At 37.3% G+C, this 18200-nt stretch overlaps 1 protein-coding gene across 1 annotated transcript in view; it reads left to right on the forward strand.

The window, feature by feature from the left end:
- LOC139417905 (phosphatidylinositol transfer protein alpha isoform-like) overlaps positions 1-17655 on the forward strand; it is a 60711-nt gene extending 43056 nt beyond the window's left edge. The window contains exons 8-12 of the mRNA XM_071166891.1: positions 897-974; positions 1153-1263; positions 3216-3338; positions 13914-14004; positions 14225-17655. Coding sequence (XP_071022992.1) covers positions 897-974; positions 1153-1263; positions 3216-3338; positions 13914-13961 — 360 coding nt within the window. The 3' untranslated portion in view covers positions 13962-14004; positions 14225-17655. The remainder of the gene's footprint in view (positions 1-896; positions 975-1152; positions 1264-3215; positions 3339-13913; positions 14005-14224) is intronic.
- Positions 17656-18200: the final 545 nt, after the last annotated feature.

Below are 18200 nucleotides of genomic sequence, written 5' to 3' on the forward strand. Positions count from 1 at the left end.
TCCTGCTCGTGTCTGCCTAGCATCGCTCCCTGGATCCCGACGGCTGAGTGGAGAGGATCCGAAGTCGCTGGGTCCATTCTTGGTCGGATTCTTCTGTTATGGTGAGTGAATGAGGACCCAAAAGCGAACTAACTTAAACAGAGCTTCTTTAATAACCAAACATAGGTAGGCTCAGATAGACCGGCAGATTCCGACAGGACAAGGTTACAGCAAACATGACGATAGTCTGGCTCAGGCATGAAACACAACAAACAAGAATCCGACAAGGACAGGAACAAAAACAGAGAGAGATATAGGGGACTAATCAGAGGGAAAAGGGGAACAGGTGGGAGAAGGGGTGACGAGGTAGTCAAGAGGAGACAAGGAACAGCTGGGGGAAAGCGGGGGAGAAAAGGTAACCTAACAACGACCAGCAGAGGGAGACAGGGTGAAGGGAAAGGACAGAGACAAGACACAACATGACAGTACATGACACTTTTAGCACGCTTATGGGGAAGGACATTCAACAAGCACAGCACTTACACATAAAAAGATTGGGAGGGCTGTTAGATTTCAGTGCAGCTTTTGACATTATCGATCTGCATAGTCTGCTGCTGGAAAAATGTGTGTTATGGCTTTATAGCCCCTGCTATAATGTGGATAAAGAATTACTTGTCTAACAGAACACAGAGGGTGTTCTTTAATGGAGCCTCTCCAACATAATCCAGGTAGAATCAGGAATTCCACAAGGCAGCTGTCTAGGCCCTTTACCTTTTTCAATCTTTACTAAATCACCTGCCACTGGCTTTGTGAGCAATGTGTTTACATACAGTGCCTCAAGAATATTTCTTCCTCCACCCCTTCCTCTCTCTCTCTCTCTCTCTTTTTCTCCGGTCTCTCTATTTCTCTGTCTCCAGGACTATAAGCCAGAGGATGACCCCACTAAATTTAAGTCAGGGAAGACTGGCCGAGGCCCTCTGGGACCAGATTGGAAGGTACAGTGGGCAGGGAGAGTGTGTGTGTATAATAATATTTGTGTTTGCAGAATGAGGTATATTGATGTGTGTGTCTCTGTGTGTGTGTCTCTCTGTTTGTGTGTCTCTCTCTGTGTTTGTGTGTGTGTGTGTGTGTGCGCGCGCATGTGTGTCTCTGTGTGTGTGTGTGTGTGTGCAGAAGGAGCTCCCTAAGAAGACAGACTGCCCACACATGTGTGCCTACAAACTGGTGACAGTCAAGTTCAAGTGGTGGGGCCTGCAGAACAAAGTGGAGAACTTCATCCAGAAGGTACAGAGGATGATGACTGGGATGATGGTGTGAGGAGGAGGAGGGAGAAGGAGGCGAGGAGGGAGGAGATGAGGAGGAGGAGGGAGAAGGAGGAGAGGAGGAGGAGGGAGAAGGAGGACAAGGAGGAGTGAGGAGGGGTGAGGCGGAGGAGGGAGGAGATGAGGGGTGAGGAGGAGGGGTGAGGATGAGGATGATGAGGAGTGAGGAGGAGGAGATGAGGGGTGAGGAGTCTAAATGTTGTGACTGGAAAAGTAGAGTAGCTGTACATGTCTATGGTAGTAGAGTAGAGTAGTTGTACATGTCTATGGTAGTAGAGTAGAGTAGTTGTACATGTCTATGAGAGTAGAGTAGCTGTACATGTCTATGGTATTAGAGTAGAGTAGCTGTACATGTCTATGGTAGTAGAGTAGAGTAGCTGTGGGGAGTTGATTTGTTGTGGCCTGGTGGGGAGTTGATTTGTCGTGGCCTGGTGGGGAGTTGATTTGTCGTGGCCTGGTGGGGAGTTGATTTGTCGTGGCCTGGTGGGGAGTTGATTTGTCGTGGCCTGGTCGGGAGTTGATTTGTCGTGGCCTGGTCGGGAGTTGATTTGTCGTGGCCTGGTGGGGAGTTGATTTGTCGTGGCCTGGTGGGGAGTTGTTTTGTCGTGGCCTGGTGGGGAGCTGATTTGTTGTGGCCTGGTGGGGAGTTGATTTGTTGTGGCCTGGTGGGGAGTTGATTTGTTGTGGCCTGGTGGGGAGTTTATTTGTTGTGACCTGGTGGGGAGTTGCCTGGGGATATAATTTCCTTCTGTGATCCTTCGATCATATTTCTTCTAATCTCTGCTGGACTCAATCTATTTGTATTATAGTATTATTTAGTATTATACTACTATAGTAGTATCTAGTATTATACTACTATAGTAGTATCTAGTATTATACTATTATAGTATTATTTAGTATTATAGTATTCTTTAGTATTATAGTATTATTTAGTATTATAGTATTCTTTAGTATTATAGTATTATATTATTATTTAGTATTATACTATTACGGTACTATTCAGTAGTATACTATTATATTATTTAGTATTATACTATTATAGTATTTTTTAGTACTATCCTATTATAGTATTATTTAGTATTACACTAGTATAGTATTATTTAGTAGTATACCAGTATAGTACTATTTAGTAGTGTACTATCTTAGTATTATACTAGTTTAGTATTATTTAGTTGTATACTATTATAGTATGATTTAGTATTATACTAGTATGGTATTATGTGGTATTATACAAGTATAGTATTGTTTGGTATTATACTATTATAGTACTATTTAGTATTATGCTATTGTAGCATTATTTAGTATTATACCATTGTGGTATTATACTATTGTAGTGTTATTTAGTATTATACCACTGTAGTATTATTTAGTATTATACTATTGTGGTATTATTTAGTATTATACTGTTTTAGTATTATACTATTGTAGTATTTAGTATTATACTATTGCAGTATTATTTAGTATTGTACTATTGTAGTATTATTTGGTATTTATACTATTGGAGTATTATTTGATATTATACTATTGTGGTATTATGCGGTTGTGTACTATTATAGTATTATTTAGTATTATACTATTGTAGTATTATTTAGTATTATATGCGTGTAGTATTATACTATTGTAGTATCATACTATTATTGTATGATTTAGTATTATACTAGTATAATATTCTTTAGTATTATACTGGTATAGTATTATTTTGTATTATACAATTATAGTATTTTTTAGTATTATACTATTATAGTATTATTTAGTATTATACTATTGTAGTATTATGCTGTGTTATACTAATGTAGTATTATGCGGTATTGAAGCAGTATCTCATGAGAATATTGAACATCATTTAAATATTGAAGCTTTCTCTCGCTGTTTCTCATTCTTTCGTTATCTCTCTTTTCTCTTCATCCCTCTCAGCAAGAGAAGCGTCTGTTCACCAACTTCCACCGTCAGTTGTTCTGCTGGATAGACAAGTGGATCGAACTCACCATGGAGGACATCCGTCGCATGGAGGACGACACACGCAAAGAACTGGACGAGGTGAGACGAGGAGAGGAGTGAGGAAAGTAGATATATTTATAGTACTGAACAGTAAAGAAAATTGAAGGGTGTGTATTATACTACTATCAGTACAGTATATGAAGGGTTAATGATCTACCATCTGAATAATAATAACAATAATAATATGTAACCATCCGATTAGTAATACTACTACTACTACTACTACTACTACTACTACTACTACTACTACTAATAATAATAATAATAATAATAATAATAATAACAACAATATTTAACCATCTGAGTAATAATAATAATATTCTTATGTAACCATCTGAATAGTAATGATAATAATAATATGTAACCATCTGAATAGTAATAATAATATGTAACCATCTGAATAGTAATAATAGTAATAATATGTAACCATCTGAATAGTAATAATAATAATATGTAACCATCTGAATAGTAATAATAATAATAATATATAACCATCTGAATAGTAATAATAATAATAATAATATGTAACCATCTGAATAGTAATAATAATATGTAACCATCTGAATAGTAATAATAATAATAATACTAATAATATGTAACCATCTGAATAATAATACTAATAATATGTAACCATCTGAATAATAATAATATGTAACCATCTGAATAGTAATAATAGTGATATGTAACCATCTGAATAATAGTAATATGTAACCATCTGAATAGTAATAATAATAATATGTAACCATCTGAATAGTAATGATAATAATAGTAATAATAATATGTAACCATCTGAATAGTAATAATAATAATATTAATAATAATATGTAACCATCTGAATAGTAATAATAATATGTAACCATCTGAATAGTAATGATAATAATAATAATATGTAACCATCCTAATAGTAGTAGTAGTAATAATAATAATAATATGTAACCATCCGATTAGTAATAATACTACTAATAATAATAATATTAATAATAGTGTGTAACATCTGAATAGTATTAATAATATGTAACCATCTTAATAGTAGTGATAATATTAATAATAATAGTTGTCTATCAGCAATAACAAGCCACCGGGGTCTGACAATCTGGATGCAAAATTACTGAGGATAATAGCAGACGATATGGCCACATCTTTAATTTAAGCCTACTAGAAAATGTGTGCCCTCTGGCCTGGAGGGAAGCTAAAGTCGTTCCGCTACCCAAGAACAGTAAAGCCCCCTTTACTGGCTCAAATAGCCGACCAATCAGCGTGTAACCAACCCTTAGTAAACATCAGGATATTTTTTGTTGACAAGATACATTGACAACAGAATTTCAGCATGCTTGTGGGGGAGGACATCCAACAACCACAGCACTTACACAAATGACTGAGAGAAATGGATGATAAAATGACTGTGGGGGCTGTCTTGTTAGACTTCAGTGCAGCTTTTGACATTATCGATCATAGTCTGCTGCTGGAAAAACTGATGCGTTATGGCTTTACACCCCCTGCTATAATGTGGATAAAGAGTTACCTGTCTAACAGAACACAGAGGGTGTTCTTTAATGGAGCCTCTCAAACATAATCCAGTTAGAATCAGGAGTTCCCCAGGGTAGCTGATTAGGCCCTTTGCTTTTTTTCAACCTTTACTAATGACATGCCACTGACTTTGAGTAAAGCCAGCGTATCTATGTATGCGGATGACTCAACACTATACATGTCAGCTACTACAGTGACTGAAATGACTGCAACACTCAACAAAGAGCTGCAGTTAGTTTCAGAATGGGTGGCAAGGAATAAGTTAGTCTAAATATAACTAAAAGCATTGTATTTGTACAAAACATTCATTAAACCCTAAACCTCAATTAAATCTTGTAATATATAATGTGGAAATTGAGCAAGTTGAGATGACTAAACTGCTTGGAGTAACCCTAGATTGTAAACTGTCAATCAATCAATCAAATATATTTATAAAGCCCTTCTTACATCAGCTGATGTCACAAAGTGCTGTACAGAAACTCAGCCTAAAACCCCAAACAGCAAGCAATGCAGGTGTAGAAGCACAGTGGCTAGGAAAAACTCCCTAGGAAGAACCTAGGAAGAAACCTAGGAAGAAACCTAGAGAGGAACCAGGCTATGAGGGGTGGCCAGTCCTCTTCTGGCTGTGCCGGGTGGAGATTATAACAGAACATGGCCAAGATGTTCAAATGTTCATAGAAGACCAGCAGGGTCAAATAATAATAATCACAGTGGTTGTAGAGGGTGCAACATGTCAGCACCTCAGGAGTAAATGTCTGTTGGCTTATCATAGCCGATCATTGAGAGTATCTCTACCGCTCCTGCTGTATCTAGAGTTGAAAACAGTAGGTCTGGGACAGGTAGCACATCCGGTGAACAGGTCAGGGTTCCATAGCCACAGACAGAAGACACTGTCAGGAGACACTGTGGGCCCCGTCCGACGATAGCTCCGGACAGGGCCAAACAGGCAGGATATAACCCCACCCACTTTGCCAAAGCACAGCCCCCACACCACTAGAGGGATATCTTCAACCACCAACTTACCATCCTGAGACAAGGCCGAGTATAGCCCCCAAAGATCTCCGCCACGGCACATCCCAAGGGGGGGCGCCAACCCGGACAGGAAGATCACATCAGTGACTCAACCCACTCAAGTGACGCACCCCTCCTAGGGACAGCATGGAAGAGCACCAGTAAGCCAGTGACTCAGCCCCTGTAATAGAGTTAGAGGCAGAGAATCCCAGTGGAGAGAGGGGAACCGACCAGGCAGAGACAGCAAGGGCGGTTCATTGCTCCAGTGCCTTTCCGTTCACCTTCACACTCCTGGGCCAGACTACACTCAATCATAGCACCTACTGAAGGGATGAGTCTTCAATAAAGACTTAAAGGTCGAGACCGAGTCTGAGTCTCTCTCACTTGGATAGGCAGACCATTCCATAAAAATGGAGCTCTGTAGGAGAAAGCTCTGCCTCCAGCTGTTTGCTTAGAAATTCTAGGGACAATAAGGAGGCCTGCGTCTTGTGACTATAACTTATATGCAGGTATCTACTGCAGGACCAAATCAGAAAGACAGGTAAGAGCAAGCCCATATAATGCTTTGTAGGTTAGCAGTTAAACCTTGAAATCAGCCCTTGCCTTAACAGGAAGCCTGTGTAGAGAGGCTAGCACTGGAGTAATATGATCAAATTTGTTTGGTTCTAGTCAAGATTTTAACTGTCATGGTCAAAACATATTGATGCAGTATTTTATTTGTACCTTTATTTAACTAGGCAACTCAGTTAAGAACAAATTCCTATTTTCAATGACGGCCTAGGAACAGTGGGTTAACTTCTTATGGTAACCTCTCTAGGATGTGCTAGTGATGGCTGGTTAACTTCTCATGGTATAGGGGACGCTTGTGTCCCACTTGGCCAAAAGCCAGGGAAAATGCAGCGCGGCAAATTCAAATAAAATGATATCAAAATCAAACTTTCATTAAATCACACATGTAAGATACTCAAATAAAGCTACACACGTAGTGAATCCAGCCAACATGTCAGATTTTAAAAAGGCTTTTCGGCGAAAGTAACCTCAACCAAATTCCAAAGACTGGTGATCCAGTGGAAGTGGTAGGAACTGCTGCTACATAGGTTCTGTTATACTCACAGACATGATTCAAACAGTTTTAGAAACTTCAGAATGTTTTCTATCAAAATCTACTAATAATATGCATATCTTATATTCTTGGCATAAGTAGCAGGAAGTTGAAATTGGGCACGCTATTTATCCAAAAGTGAAAATGCTGCCCCCTATACCTGTTCAGGGGCAGAATGACAGATTTTTACCTTGTCAGCTCTGGGATTTAGGTTACTAGTCCAACGCTCTAACCACTAGGCTACCCTGCCGCCCCAAAGTAGCAGTAGCTAAGATGGGGATAAGTCTGTCTATTATAAAGCGATGCTATGCCTTCTTAACAACACTAGCATCTTCACAAGGTCCTTTGCTGTTGTTCTGGGATTGATTTGCACTTTTTGCACCAAAGTACGTTCATCTCTAGGAGACAGAACGCGTCTCCTTCCTGAGCGTTATGACGGCTGCGTGGTCCCATGGTGTTTATACTTGCGTACTATTGTTTGTACAGATGAACGTGGTACCTTCAGGCATTTGGAAATTGGCTGAAAGGTCTTGGCTGATTTCTTTTGATTTTCCCATGATGTCAAGCAAAGAGGCACTGAGTTTGAAGGTAGGCCTTGAAATACATCCACAGGTACACTTCCAATTGACTCAAATTATGTCAATTAGACTATCAGAAGCTTCTAAAGCCATGAAATAATTTTCTGGAATTTTTCAAGCTTTTTAAAGGCACAGCCAACTTAGTTTGAGTTTGAGTTTCTAAAATGTTTTACAGGGACAGTGCACAAAAATCAACGTTTCAGTAAAAGTGCCGGTTTTAGCCAGCCGGCTAATTTTCAACCGCAGTCCCTGGGCAGGTTATTAAAAACAATTACAATATAGACATTAGCAACATAGGACAAGCAAAACATAGCATACAGACAGAGCAACATTGGACAAGCAAGACGTAGCATACAGACAGAGCAACATAGAACATAAAGCAGCAAGACAAAATTCATAAAAGCAACAAAGTGTTTCCACAACTCACAAGCTACAGACAACAGACATGGAAAGCGGCAACACACAGCTAGGGACCATGTTCACAAATCTGATTGACCTTTAGTCATGTCTTCATGCATTTTGTGAAAGTGTGATATGTGGTGCAGTTGTGTGTGTCTGGTGGCAGGGTATTCCAGACATGGAAAGCTCTCACAGAGAAAACAGATTTACTAAAGGTGCTTTTCCTTAAGGGAACTATACAGTCACCACTCATGGCAGACCTTATGGATCTGCTGCCATATGTTTGGGTTTTCTGTTTAACTAAAATACTGAGTGGAGGGGGAGCCAGGCCATTTAGGATCTTGAATACAAGTGTATGTAAACTTCCGATCCACTAGAATTGTGATACAGTGAATTATCTGTCTGTGAAATAACCTGTCTGTAAACAATTGTTGGAAAAATTACTTGCCAAAACTATAGTTTGTTAACAAGAATTTTGTGGAGTGGTTGAAAAACTAGTTTTAATGACTCCAACCTAAGTGTATGTAAACTAGTTTTAATGACTCCAACCTAAGTGTATTTAAACTAGTTTTAATGACTCCAACCTAAGTGTATGTAAACTAGTTTTAATGACTCCAACCTAAGTGTATGTAAACCTCCGACTTCAAATGTATATTTTAAGAATATCATGGAATGTAATTGAACATTTTAGTTTCTAGAAAGTAATACTGACGATTAGAAACAATAAAATAAGTGCATTTTTCAGGGTGTGCGCGTGCAGAACAGAGGAATAGCAATTCTTACACTATTGTTCTAAATTCAACCACCTTCTTCATTCTCATCATTCAGTTAATTTAAATTACATTTCGAAGTCGTGAACAATTATCAGTTTCTATTTGGTTTATGTCGCCCATTCATTGTCACTTAGAAACACAGTAGAGCCTTCAGACCCAAAAGCATAATCAGTGCTCTAACTCCCCCTTGTGGTGGTCTGGAGCAATGAAGCAGTGAAGCAGGGTACCGTACTAACTTACAAATTAAATCTCGCAGCATAATCACAAATCTTTTAGTTGAGCAACCACTGTTCTTGAGAGTATGGCTAGACGGTACACTGTCCTTTTCTCAGCACATATCAAAACTGCAGGCTAAAGTTCAATCTAGACTTGGTTTCCTCTATCGTAATCGCTCCTCTTTCACCACAGCTGCCAAACTAACCCTGATTCAGATGACCATCCTACCATGCTAGATTATGGAGACGTAATTTATAGATTGGCAGGTAAGGGTGCTCTCGAACGGCTAGATGTTCTTTACCATTCTGCCATCAGATTTGCCACCAATGCTCTTTATAGGACACATCACTGCACTCCTCTGTAAACTGGTCATCTTTGTATATCCGACGCAAGGTTGATGCATATTTATAAAACCATCTTAGCCTCACTCCCCCCTATCTCAGATATCTACTGCAGCACTCATCCTCCACATACAACACCCGTTCTGCAAGTCACATTCTGTTAAAGGTCCCCAAAGCGAACACATCCCTGGGTCGCTCCTCTTTTCAGTTCGCTGCAGCTAGCGACTGGAACGAGCTGCAATAAACACTCAAACTGGACTGTTTTATCTCCATCTCTTCATTCAAAGACTCAATCATGGACACTCTTACTGACAGTTGTGGCTGCTTTGCGTGATGTATTGTCTCCCCCTTCTTGCCATTTGTGCTGTTGTCTGGACCCAGTAATGTTTGTACCATGTTTTGTGTTGCTAGCATGTTGTGCTGCTGCCATGTTGTGTTGCTACCGTGTTGTGTTGCTACGCCATGCTGTGTTGTAATGTTTGTGTTGCTATCATGTTGTTGTTGTCATGTTGTGTTGCTACGCCATGCTGTGTTGTAATGTTTGTGTTGCTATCATGTTGTTGTTGTTGTGTGGTGTTGCTGCCATGTTACGTTGTTGTCTTAGGTCTCTCTTTATGTAGTGTTGTGGTCTCTTTTGTCATGATGTGTGTTTTGTACTACTTTATTTTATTTTTATCCCAGCCCCCGTCCCCACAGGAGGCCTTTTGCCTTTTGGTGGCCGTCATTGTAAATACAAATTTGTTCTTAACTGACTTGCCTAGTTAATTAAAGGTTGAAGAAAAACTAAATAATATGTTACCATCTACCATCTGAATAGTAATAATAGTAATAATATATAACCATCTGAATAGTAATAATAATAATAATATGCAACCATCTGAATAGTAATAACAATAATAATAATATGTAACCATCTGAATAGTAATAATAGTAATAATATGTAACCATCTGAATAGTAATAATAGTAATAATGTGTAACCATCTGAATAGTAATAATAATAATAATATGTAACCATCTGAATAGTAATAATAGTAATAATATGTAACCATCTGAATAGTAATAATAGTAATAATATGTAACCATCTGAATAGTAATAATAGTAATAATATGTAACCATCTGAATAGTAATAATAATATGTAACCATCTGAATAGTAATAATAATAATAATATGTAACCATCTGAATAGTAATAATAGTAATAATATGTAACCATCTGAATAGTAATAATAGTAATAATATGTAACCATCTGAATAGTAATAATAGTAATATGTAACCATCTGAATAGTAATAATAGTAATAATATGTAACCATCTGAATAGTAATAATAATAATAATATATAACCATCTGAATAGTAATAATATGTAACCATCTGAATAGTAATAATAGTGATATGTAACCATCTGAATAGTAATAATAGTAATAATATGTAACCATCTGAATAGTAATAATAATAATAATATGTAACCATCTGAATAGTAATAATAGTAATATGAAACCATCTGAATAGTAATAATAGTCATATGTAACCATCTGAATAGTAATAATATTAATATGTTACCATCGGAATAGTAATTATAATAATTATAATATGTAACCATCTGAATAGTAATGATAATAATTATAATATGTTACCATCTGAATAGTAATAATAGTAATATGGAACCACCTGAATAGTAATAATAGTAATAATATGTAACCATCTGAATAGTAATAATAGTAATAATATGTAACCATCTGAATAATAGTAATAATAATAATATGTAACCATCTGAATAGTAATAATAATAATAATATGTAACCATCTGAATAGTAATAATAATAGTAATATGTAACCATCTGAATAGTAATAATAATAATAATATGTAACCATCTGAATAGTAATAATAGTAATATGTAACCATCTGAATAGTAATGATAATAATATGTAACCATCTGAATAGTAATAATAATATGTAACCATCTGAATAGTAATAATAATAATAGTAATATGTAACCATCTGAATAGTAATGATAATAATATGTAACCATCTGAATAGTAATAATAATAATAATAATAATATGTAACCATCTGAATAGTAATAATAGTAATATGTAACCATCTGAATAGTAATAATAATAATATGTAACCATCTGAATAGTAATAATAGTCATATGTAGCCATCTGAATAGTAATAATATGTAACCATCTGAATAGTAATAATAGTAATATGTAACCATCTGAATAGTAATAATAATAATAATATGTAACCATCTGAATAGTAATAATAATAATATGTAACCATCTGAAATAGTAATAATAATAATATGTAACCATCTGAATAGTAATAATAATAATATGTAACCATCTGAATAGTAATAATAGTCATATGTAGCCATCTGAATAGTAATAATATGTAACCATCTGAATAGTAATAATAGTAATATGTAACCATCTGAATAGTAATAATAATAATATGTAACCATCTGAAATAGTAATAATAATAATATGTAACCATCTGAATAGTAATAATAGTAATATGTAACCATCTGAATAGTAATAATAATAATATGTAACCATCTGAATAGTAATAATAATAATATGTAACAATCTGAAATAGTAATAATAATAATATGTAACCATCTGAATAGTAATAATAATAATATGTAACCATCTGAAATAGTAATAATAATAATAATATGTAACCATCTGAATAGTAATAATAATAATATGTAACCATCTGAATAGTAATAATAGTCATATGTAGCCATCTGAATAGTAATAATATGTAACCATCTGAATAGTAATAATAGTAATATGTAATCATCTGAAATAGTAATAATAATATGTAACCATCTGAATAGTAATAATAGTCATATGTAACCATCTGAATAGTAATGATAATAATTATAATATGTTACCATCTGAATAGTAATAATAGTAATATGTAACCACCTGAATAGTAGTAATAATAATAATAATAATAATAATAATAATAATATGTAACCATCTGAATAGTAATAATAATAATATGTAACCATCTGAATAATAATAATATGTAACCATCTGAATAGTAATAATAATATGTAACCATCTGAATAGTAATAATAATATGTAACCATCTGAATAGTAATAATAATAATATGTAACCATCTGAATAGTAATGATAATAATTATAATATGTAACCATCTGAATAGTAATAATAATAATATGTAACCATCTGAATAGTAATAATATTAATATGTTACCATCGGAATAGTAATGATAATAATTATAATATGTAACCATCTGAATAGTAATAATAGTAATATGTAACCATCTGAATAGTAATAATATTAATATGTTACCATCGGAATAGTAATGATAATAATTATAATATGTTACCATCTGAATAGTAATAATAGTAATATGTAACCATCTGAATAGTAATAATAATAATAATATGTAACCATCTGAATAGTAATAATAATATGTAACCATCTGAATAGTAATAATAATAATAATATGTAACCATCTGAATAGTAATAATAATAATAATATGTTACCATCTGAATAATAATAAATGTAACCATCTGAATAATAATAATAATAATAATAATAATAATAATATGTTACCATCTGAATAATAATAATAATAATAATAATAATAATATGTAACCATCTGAATAATAATAATAAGTTACCATCTGATTAATAATAATATGTTACCATCTGAATAATAATAATATGTAACCATCTGAATAATAATAATAATAATAATAATAATAATATGTTACCATCTGAATAATAATAATATGTTACCATCTGAATAATAATAATAATAATAATAATATGTAACCATCTGAATAATAATAATAATAATAATATGTAACCATCTGAATAATAATAATAATAATAATAATATGTTACCATCTGAATAATAATAATAATAATAATAATATGTTACCATCTGAATAATAATAATAATAATATGTAACCATCTGAATAATAATAATAATAATAATAATATGTTACCATCTGAATAATAATAATAATAATAATAATATGTTACCATCTGAATAATAATAATAATAATATGTAACCATCTGAATAATAATAATATGTTACCATCTGAATAATAATAATAATAATAATAATATGTTACCATCTGAATAATAATAATAATATGTTACCATCTGAATAATAATAATAATAATAATAATAATAATATGTTACCATCTGAATAATAATAATAATAATAATAATAATATGTAACCATCTGAATAATAATAATAATAATAATAATAATAATAATATGTAACCATCTGAATAATAATAATATGTTACCATCTGAATAATAATAATAATAATAATAATAATATGTTACCATCTGAATAATAATAATAATAATATGTAACCATCTGAATAATAATAATATGTTACCATCTGAATAATAATAATATGTAACCATCTGAAAAATAGTAATAATATGTTACCATCTGAATAATAATAATATGTAACCATCTGAATAATAATAATAATAATATGTTACCATCTGAATAATAATAATATGTTACCAAGTGTCTGAGATGGAGTTTAAAACACACAAAAGACACAAAGCGCAAGCAGGGTCATTCAGGTCTTTGTATGTGTGTGTGACATAACCTTTCCTCCCCCCCTCCCCCTCCTCTCCCCGTCTCTCTCTAGATGAGGGTGAAGGATCCAGTGAAAGGCATGGTGGCTCTGGAGGACTGATGAGACTGGAGGAAGACTGACTGACCCTGCTGCTGTTACACTGGTATACTCCTCTCCTCTGCTGGATGCCTCTAACCTACACTGCTGGTAGTTCCCTTATGGAACCAATCATTATCTGGCTTTACAAACCATCATTGTGTTCTATTGGAACCAGTAGATTCTAGAGCTGCTACATCTTGAACCATAGTGGTGGTTCATATTTACAGTATCTCTCTCTCTCTCTCTCTCTCTCTCTCTCTCTCTCTCTCTCTCTCTCTCATCAGAACTGTAAACCGACCGACACCAGCTGATTCTACCCTCCTTCTCCTCTTGCTCTGTCAACACCAGCTTCTCTGCCCCCCCCCCCCCCCCCAGATTGGTGTAGTCTGTTAAGGATATGGAACCCCTCACTCCACTCTACCTTTACCCAGTCAGTCCTCTGAGCTCCAGACAGAAGGTGCTCCCTTCAGACACAGCAACCAGGAGATGTGTTATAATATTAAAAGGGTTTTTAAAGCTTCAGTTTGTCTGCAGTAAAAGTTGCCCGTTTCATTCAGGACCAAGCTGTTGTTTCCCTCTCTGTGACTGTTGTTTTTATTTGATTGCTAATTTCCTTTCTATTGGTCATCCTGTCTTCTGATAGGTTGTTAACCAGACCTCCTCCTCTACATCATCCAATCACGTTGTTTGTATTGCCACTCTCCTTCATATCAACCACCTCCATTAACAACAGGTACCTGATGTAATTCACACAGAGCTGGGTAGGCGGAGCTTACACCTCATGGCCAATAGAACAGTTCAAAAGGGAGAAACTTTGCCTACATGCCATGCAGTGGGTGGATGGTGAAGTTGCCCCCTAGATGCTGAGCTAGGGTCAGGTTTCCCCACTAATGGTTAAGGTTAGAATTGGGGGGAAGGGAATAATTTCAATTTTTTTCTCTTTCTGTCTTTCTTTCTCTCTCAATCTTTCTTTCCATCTTATCTCCCTCATCCTGTTATTGAAGATCTTCACAAGCCAGGCTAGGTTAGGTTTCTGTAGAGGTGTGCGTTTCGTGTAGCTGTCTGTCTTATAGTACTAGTGTTTAGGGGGAGTCGGGTTAAGAGGAAGGGGAGGAGTGTTTGTGTGTGTGTGGGTTGGTCTGTGTTTAAGGATCTGTCTTACGCATGCCTGTGACTTCCTGCCCTCTCTCCTCCTCCTCTTCATTCTCTTCCTCCTCTTTCTCTGTATCCTTCCCTTCCTTCAGTACAAACAATATTCTACCTTTCTCATGGAATGGAAGCCTCAACCTCCCCTCCCTCCATCTGTCCATCCCACCATACTGCCATCATTCTGTCCATCCCACCATACTGCCATCATTCTGTCCATCCCACCATACTGCCATCATTCTGTCCATCCCACCATACTGCCATCATTCTGTCCATCCCACCATACTGCCACCATTCTGTCCATCCCACCATACTGCCATCATTCTGTCCATCCCACCATACTGCCATCATTCTGTCCATCCCACCATACTGCCATCATTCTGTCCATCCCACCATACTGCCACCATTCTGTCCATCCCACCATACTGCCATCATTCTGTCCATCCCACCATACTGCCATCATTCTGTCCATCCCGCCATACTGCCATCATTCCATTCACCCCTCCCTCCATCTGTCCATCCCACCATACTGCCATCATTCCATACATCCCTCCCTCCATCTGTCCATCCCACCATACTGCCATCATTCCATACATCCCTCCCTCCATCTGTCCATCCCTCCATACTGCCATCATTCCATACATCCCTCCCTCCATACTGCCATCATTCTGTCCATCCCACCATACTGCCATCATTCTGTCCATCCCACCATACTGCCATCATTCCATACATCCCTCCCTCCATACTGCCATCATTCTGTCCATCCCACCATACTGCCATCATTCCATACATCCCTCCCTCCATACTGCCATAATTCCATACATCTCTCCCTCCATACTGCCATCATTCTGTCCATCCCTCCCTCCATCTCTCGGTCCATTGAGCGTCTCCATGATATCAGGGTCTTCTGTGTGATGTTCTGTATGTGCTGATATTGTGTATATATAATATTAATTAATGTAGATGAACACACACAGATAAACTACAAGACCAAAAGTATGTGGACACCTGCTCATCGAACATCTCATTCCAAACTCATGGGCATTAATATGGAGTTTGTCCCCCCTTTGCTATAAAAGCCTCCACTCTTCTGGGAAGGCTTTCCCCTAGATGTTGGAACATTGGTGCTATAACAGCCTCCACTCTTCTGGGAAGGCTTTCCACTAGATGTTGGAACATTGCTGCTATAACAGCCTCCACTCTTCTGGGAAGGCTTTCCACTAGATGTTGGTACATTGGTGCTATAACTGCTTCCACTCTTCTGGGAAGGCTTTCCACTAGATGTTGGTACATTGGTGCAATAACAGCCTCCACTCTTCTGGGAAGGCTTTCCACTAGATGTTGGTACATTGCTGCTGGAACTTGCTTCCATTCAGCCACAAGAGCATTATTGCGGACGGGCACTGATGTTGGGTGATTAGGCCTGGCTCCCAGTCGCCTTTCCAATTCATCCCAAGGTGTTCGATGGGGTTGAGGTCAGGGCTCTATGAAGGCCAGTCAAGTTCTTTCACATTGATCTCGACAAACCATTTCTGTATGGACCTCACTTTGTGGATGAGGGCATTGTCATGCTGAAACAGGAAAGGGCCTTCCCCAAACTGTTGCCACAAAGTTGGAAGCACAGAATCGTCTTGAATGTCATTGTATGCTGTAGCGTTAAGATTTCCCTTCACAGGAACTAGCCCGAACCATAAAAAAACAGCCCCAGTCCATTATTCCTCTTCCACCAAACTTTACAGTTGGCACTGTGTATTCGGGCAGGTAGTGTTCTCCTGGCATCCCCCAAACCCAGATTCAGATTCACCAAATGGTGAAGTGTTATTCATGACTCCAGAGAACACGTTTCCACTGCTCCAGAGGCCAATGGCGGCGAGCTTTACACCACTGCAGCTGACACTTGGTATTGCACATGGTGATCTAAGGCTTGTGTGCTGCTGCTCAGCCATGGAAAACCATTTCATGAAGCTCCCGATGAATAGTTATTGTGCTGACGTTGCTTCCAGAGGCAGTTTGTAACACCTTAGTGAGTGTTGTAACCGAGGACAGACAATTGTTACGCATTATGCGCTTCAGCGCTCGATCCTGTTCTGTGTGCTTGTGTGGCCTACCACTTTGCAGCTGTGCCGTTGTTGCTCCTAAACTTTTCCACTTCACAATAATACTACTTATAGTGGACCGGAGCAGCTCTAACAGGGCAGAAATTTGATGAACTGACTTGTTAGAAAGGTGGTTTCCTATGACGGTGCCACATTGAAAGTCATTGAGCTCTTCAATAAGGCCATTCTACTGCTAATGTTTGTCTACGAAGATTGCATGGCTGTGTGCTCGATTGTATACACCTGTCAGTGACAAGTCTGGCTGAAATAGAATCCACTAATTTGAAACGGTGTCCACATACTTTTGTATATATATTGTGTGTATATTTGTATTGAATCCATTTTAGAATAAGGCTGTAACGTAACAAAAAGTGGAAAAAGTCAAGGGGTCTGAATTCTTTCTGAAGACACTATACATGTCCCACTGTCCTGCCAGACATACAGCACACCCATTCCATCTACACCCAAGCTCTACACCCAAGCTCTACACCCTAGCTCCTACACCCTAGCTCCTACACCCTAGCCCCTACACCCCCTGCACCCTAGCCCCTGCACCCTAGCCCCTACACCCTAGCCCCTACACCCTAGCCCCTACACCCTAGCCTCTGCACCCTAGCCCCTACACCCAAGCCCTTACTCCCTAGCCTAGCCCCTACACCCTAGCTCCTATACCCTAGCCCCTGCACCCTAGCCCCTGCACCCTTGCCCCTGCACCCTAGACCCTAGCTCCTACACCCTAGCCCCTACACCGTAGCCCCTGCACCCTAGCCCCTGCACCCTAGCCCCTGCACCCTAGCCCCTGCACCCTAGCCCCTACTCCCTAGCCCCTACTCCCTAGCCCCTACTCCGTAGCCCTTAATCCCTAGCCCTTAATCCCTAGCCCTTACACCCCTCACTCCCCATCCCAGGGAGCACCTCTTGTTGGCAGGACAGTGTAAAGATATATTTTTGTTCTGAATGTTGTCGTACTTCTGTCGTTTGTCTCAGAGTCACTAACATCTCTCACTAAAAGGGGAAC

The sequence above is a fragment of the Oncorhynchus clarkii genome, chromosome 10 (assembly GCF_045791955.1).
Source record: "Oncorhynchus clarkii lewisi isolate Uvic-CL-2024 chromosome 10, UVic_Ocla_1.0, whole genome shotgun sequence".
Taxonomy (NCBI): domain Eukaryota; kingdom Metazoa; phylum Chordata; class Actinopteri; order Salmoniformes; family Salmonidae; genus Oncorhynchus; species Oncorhynchus clarkii.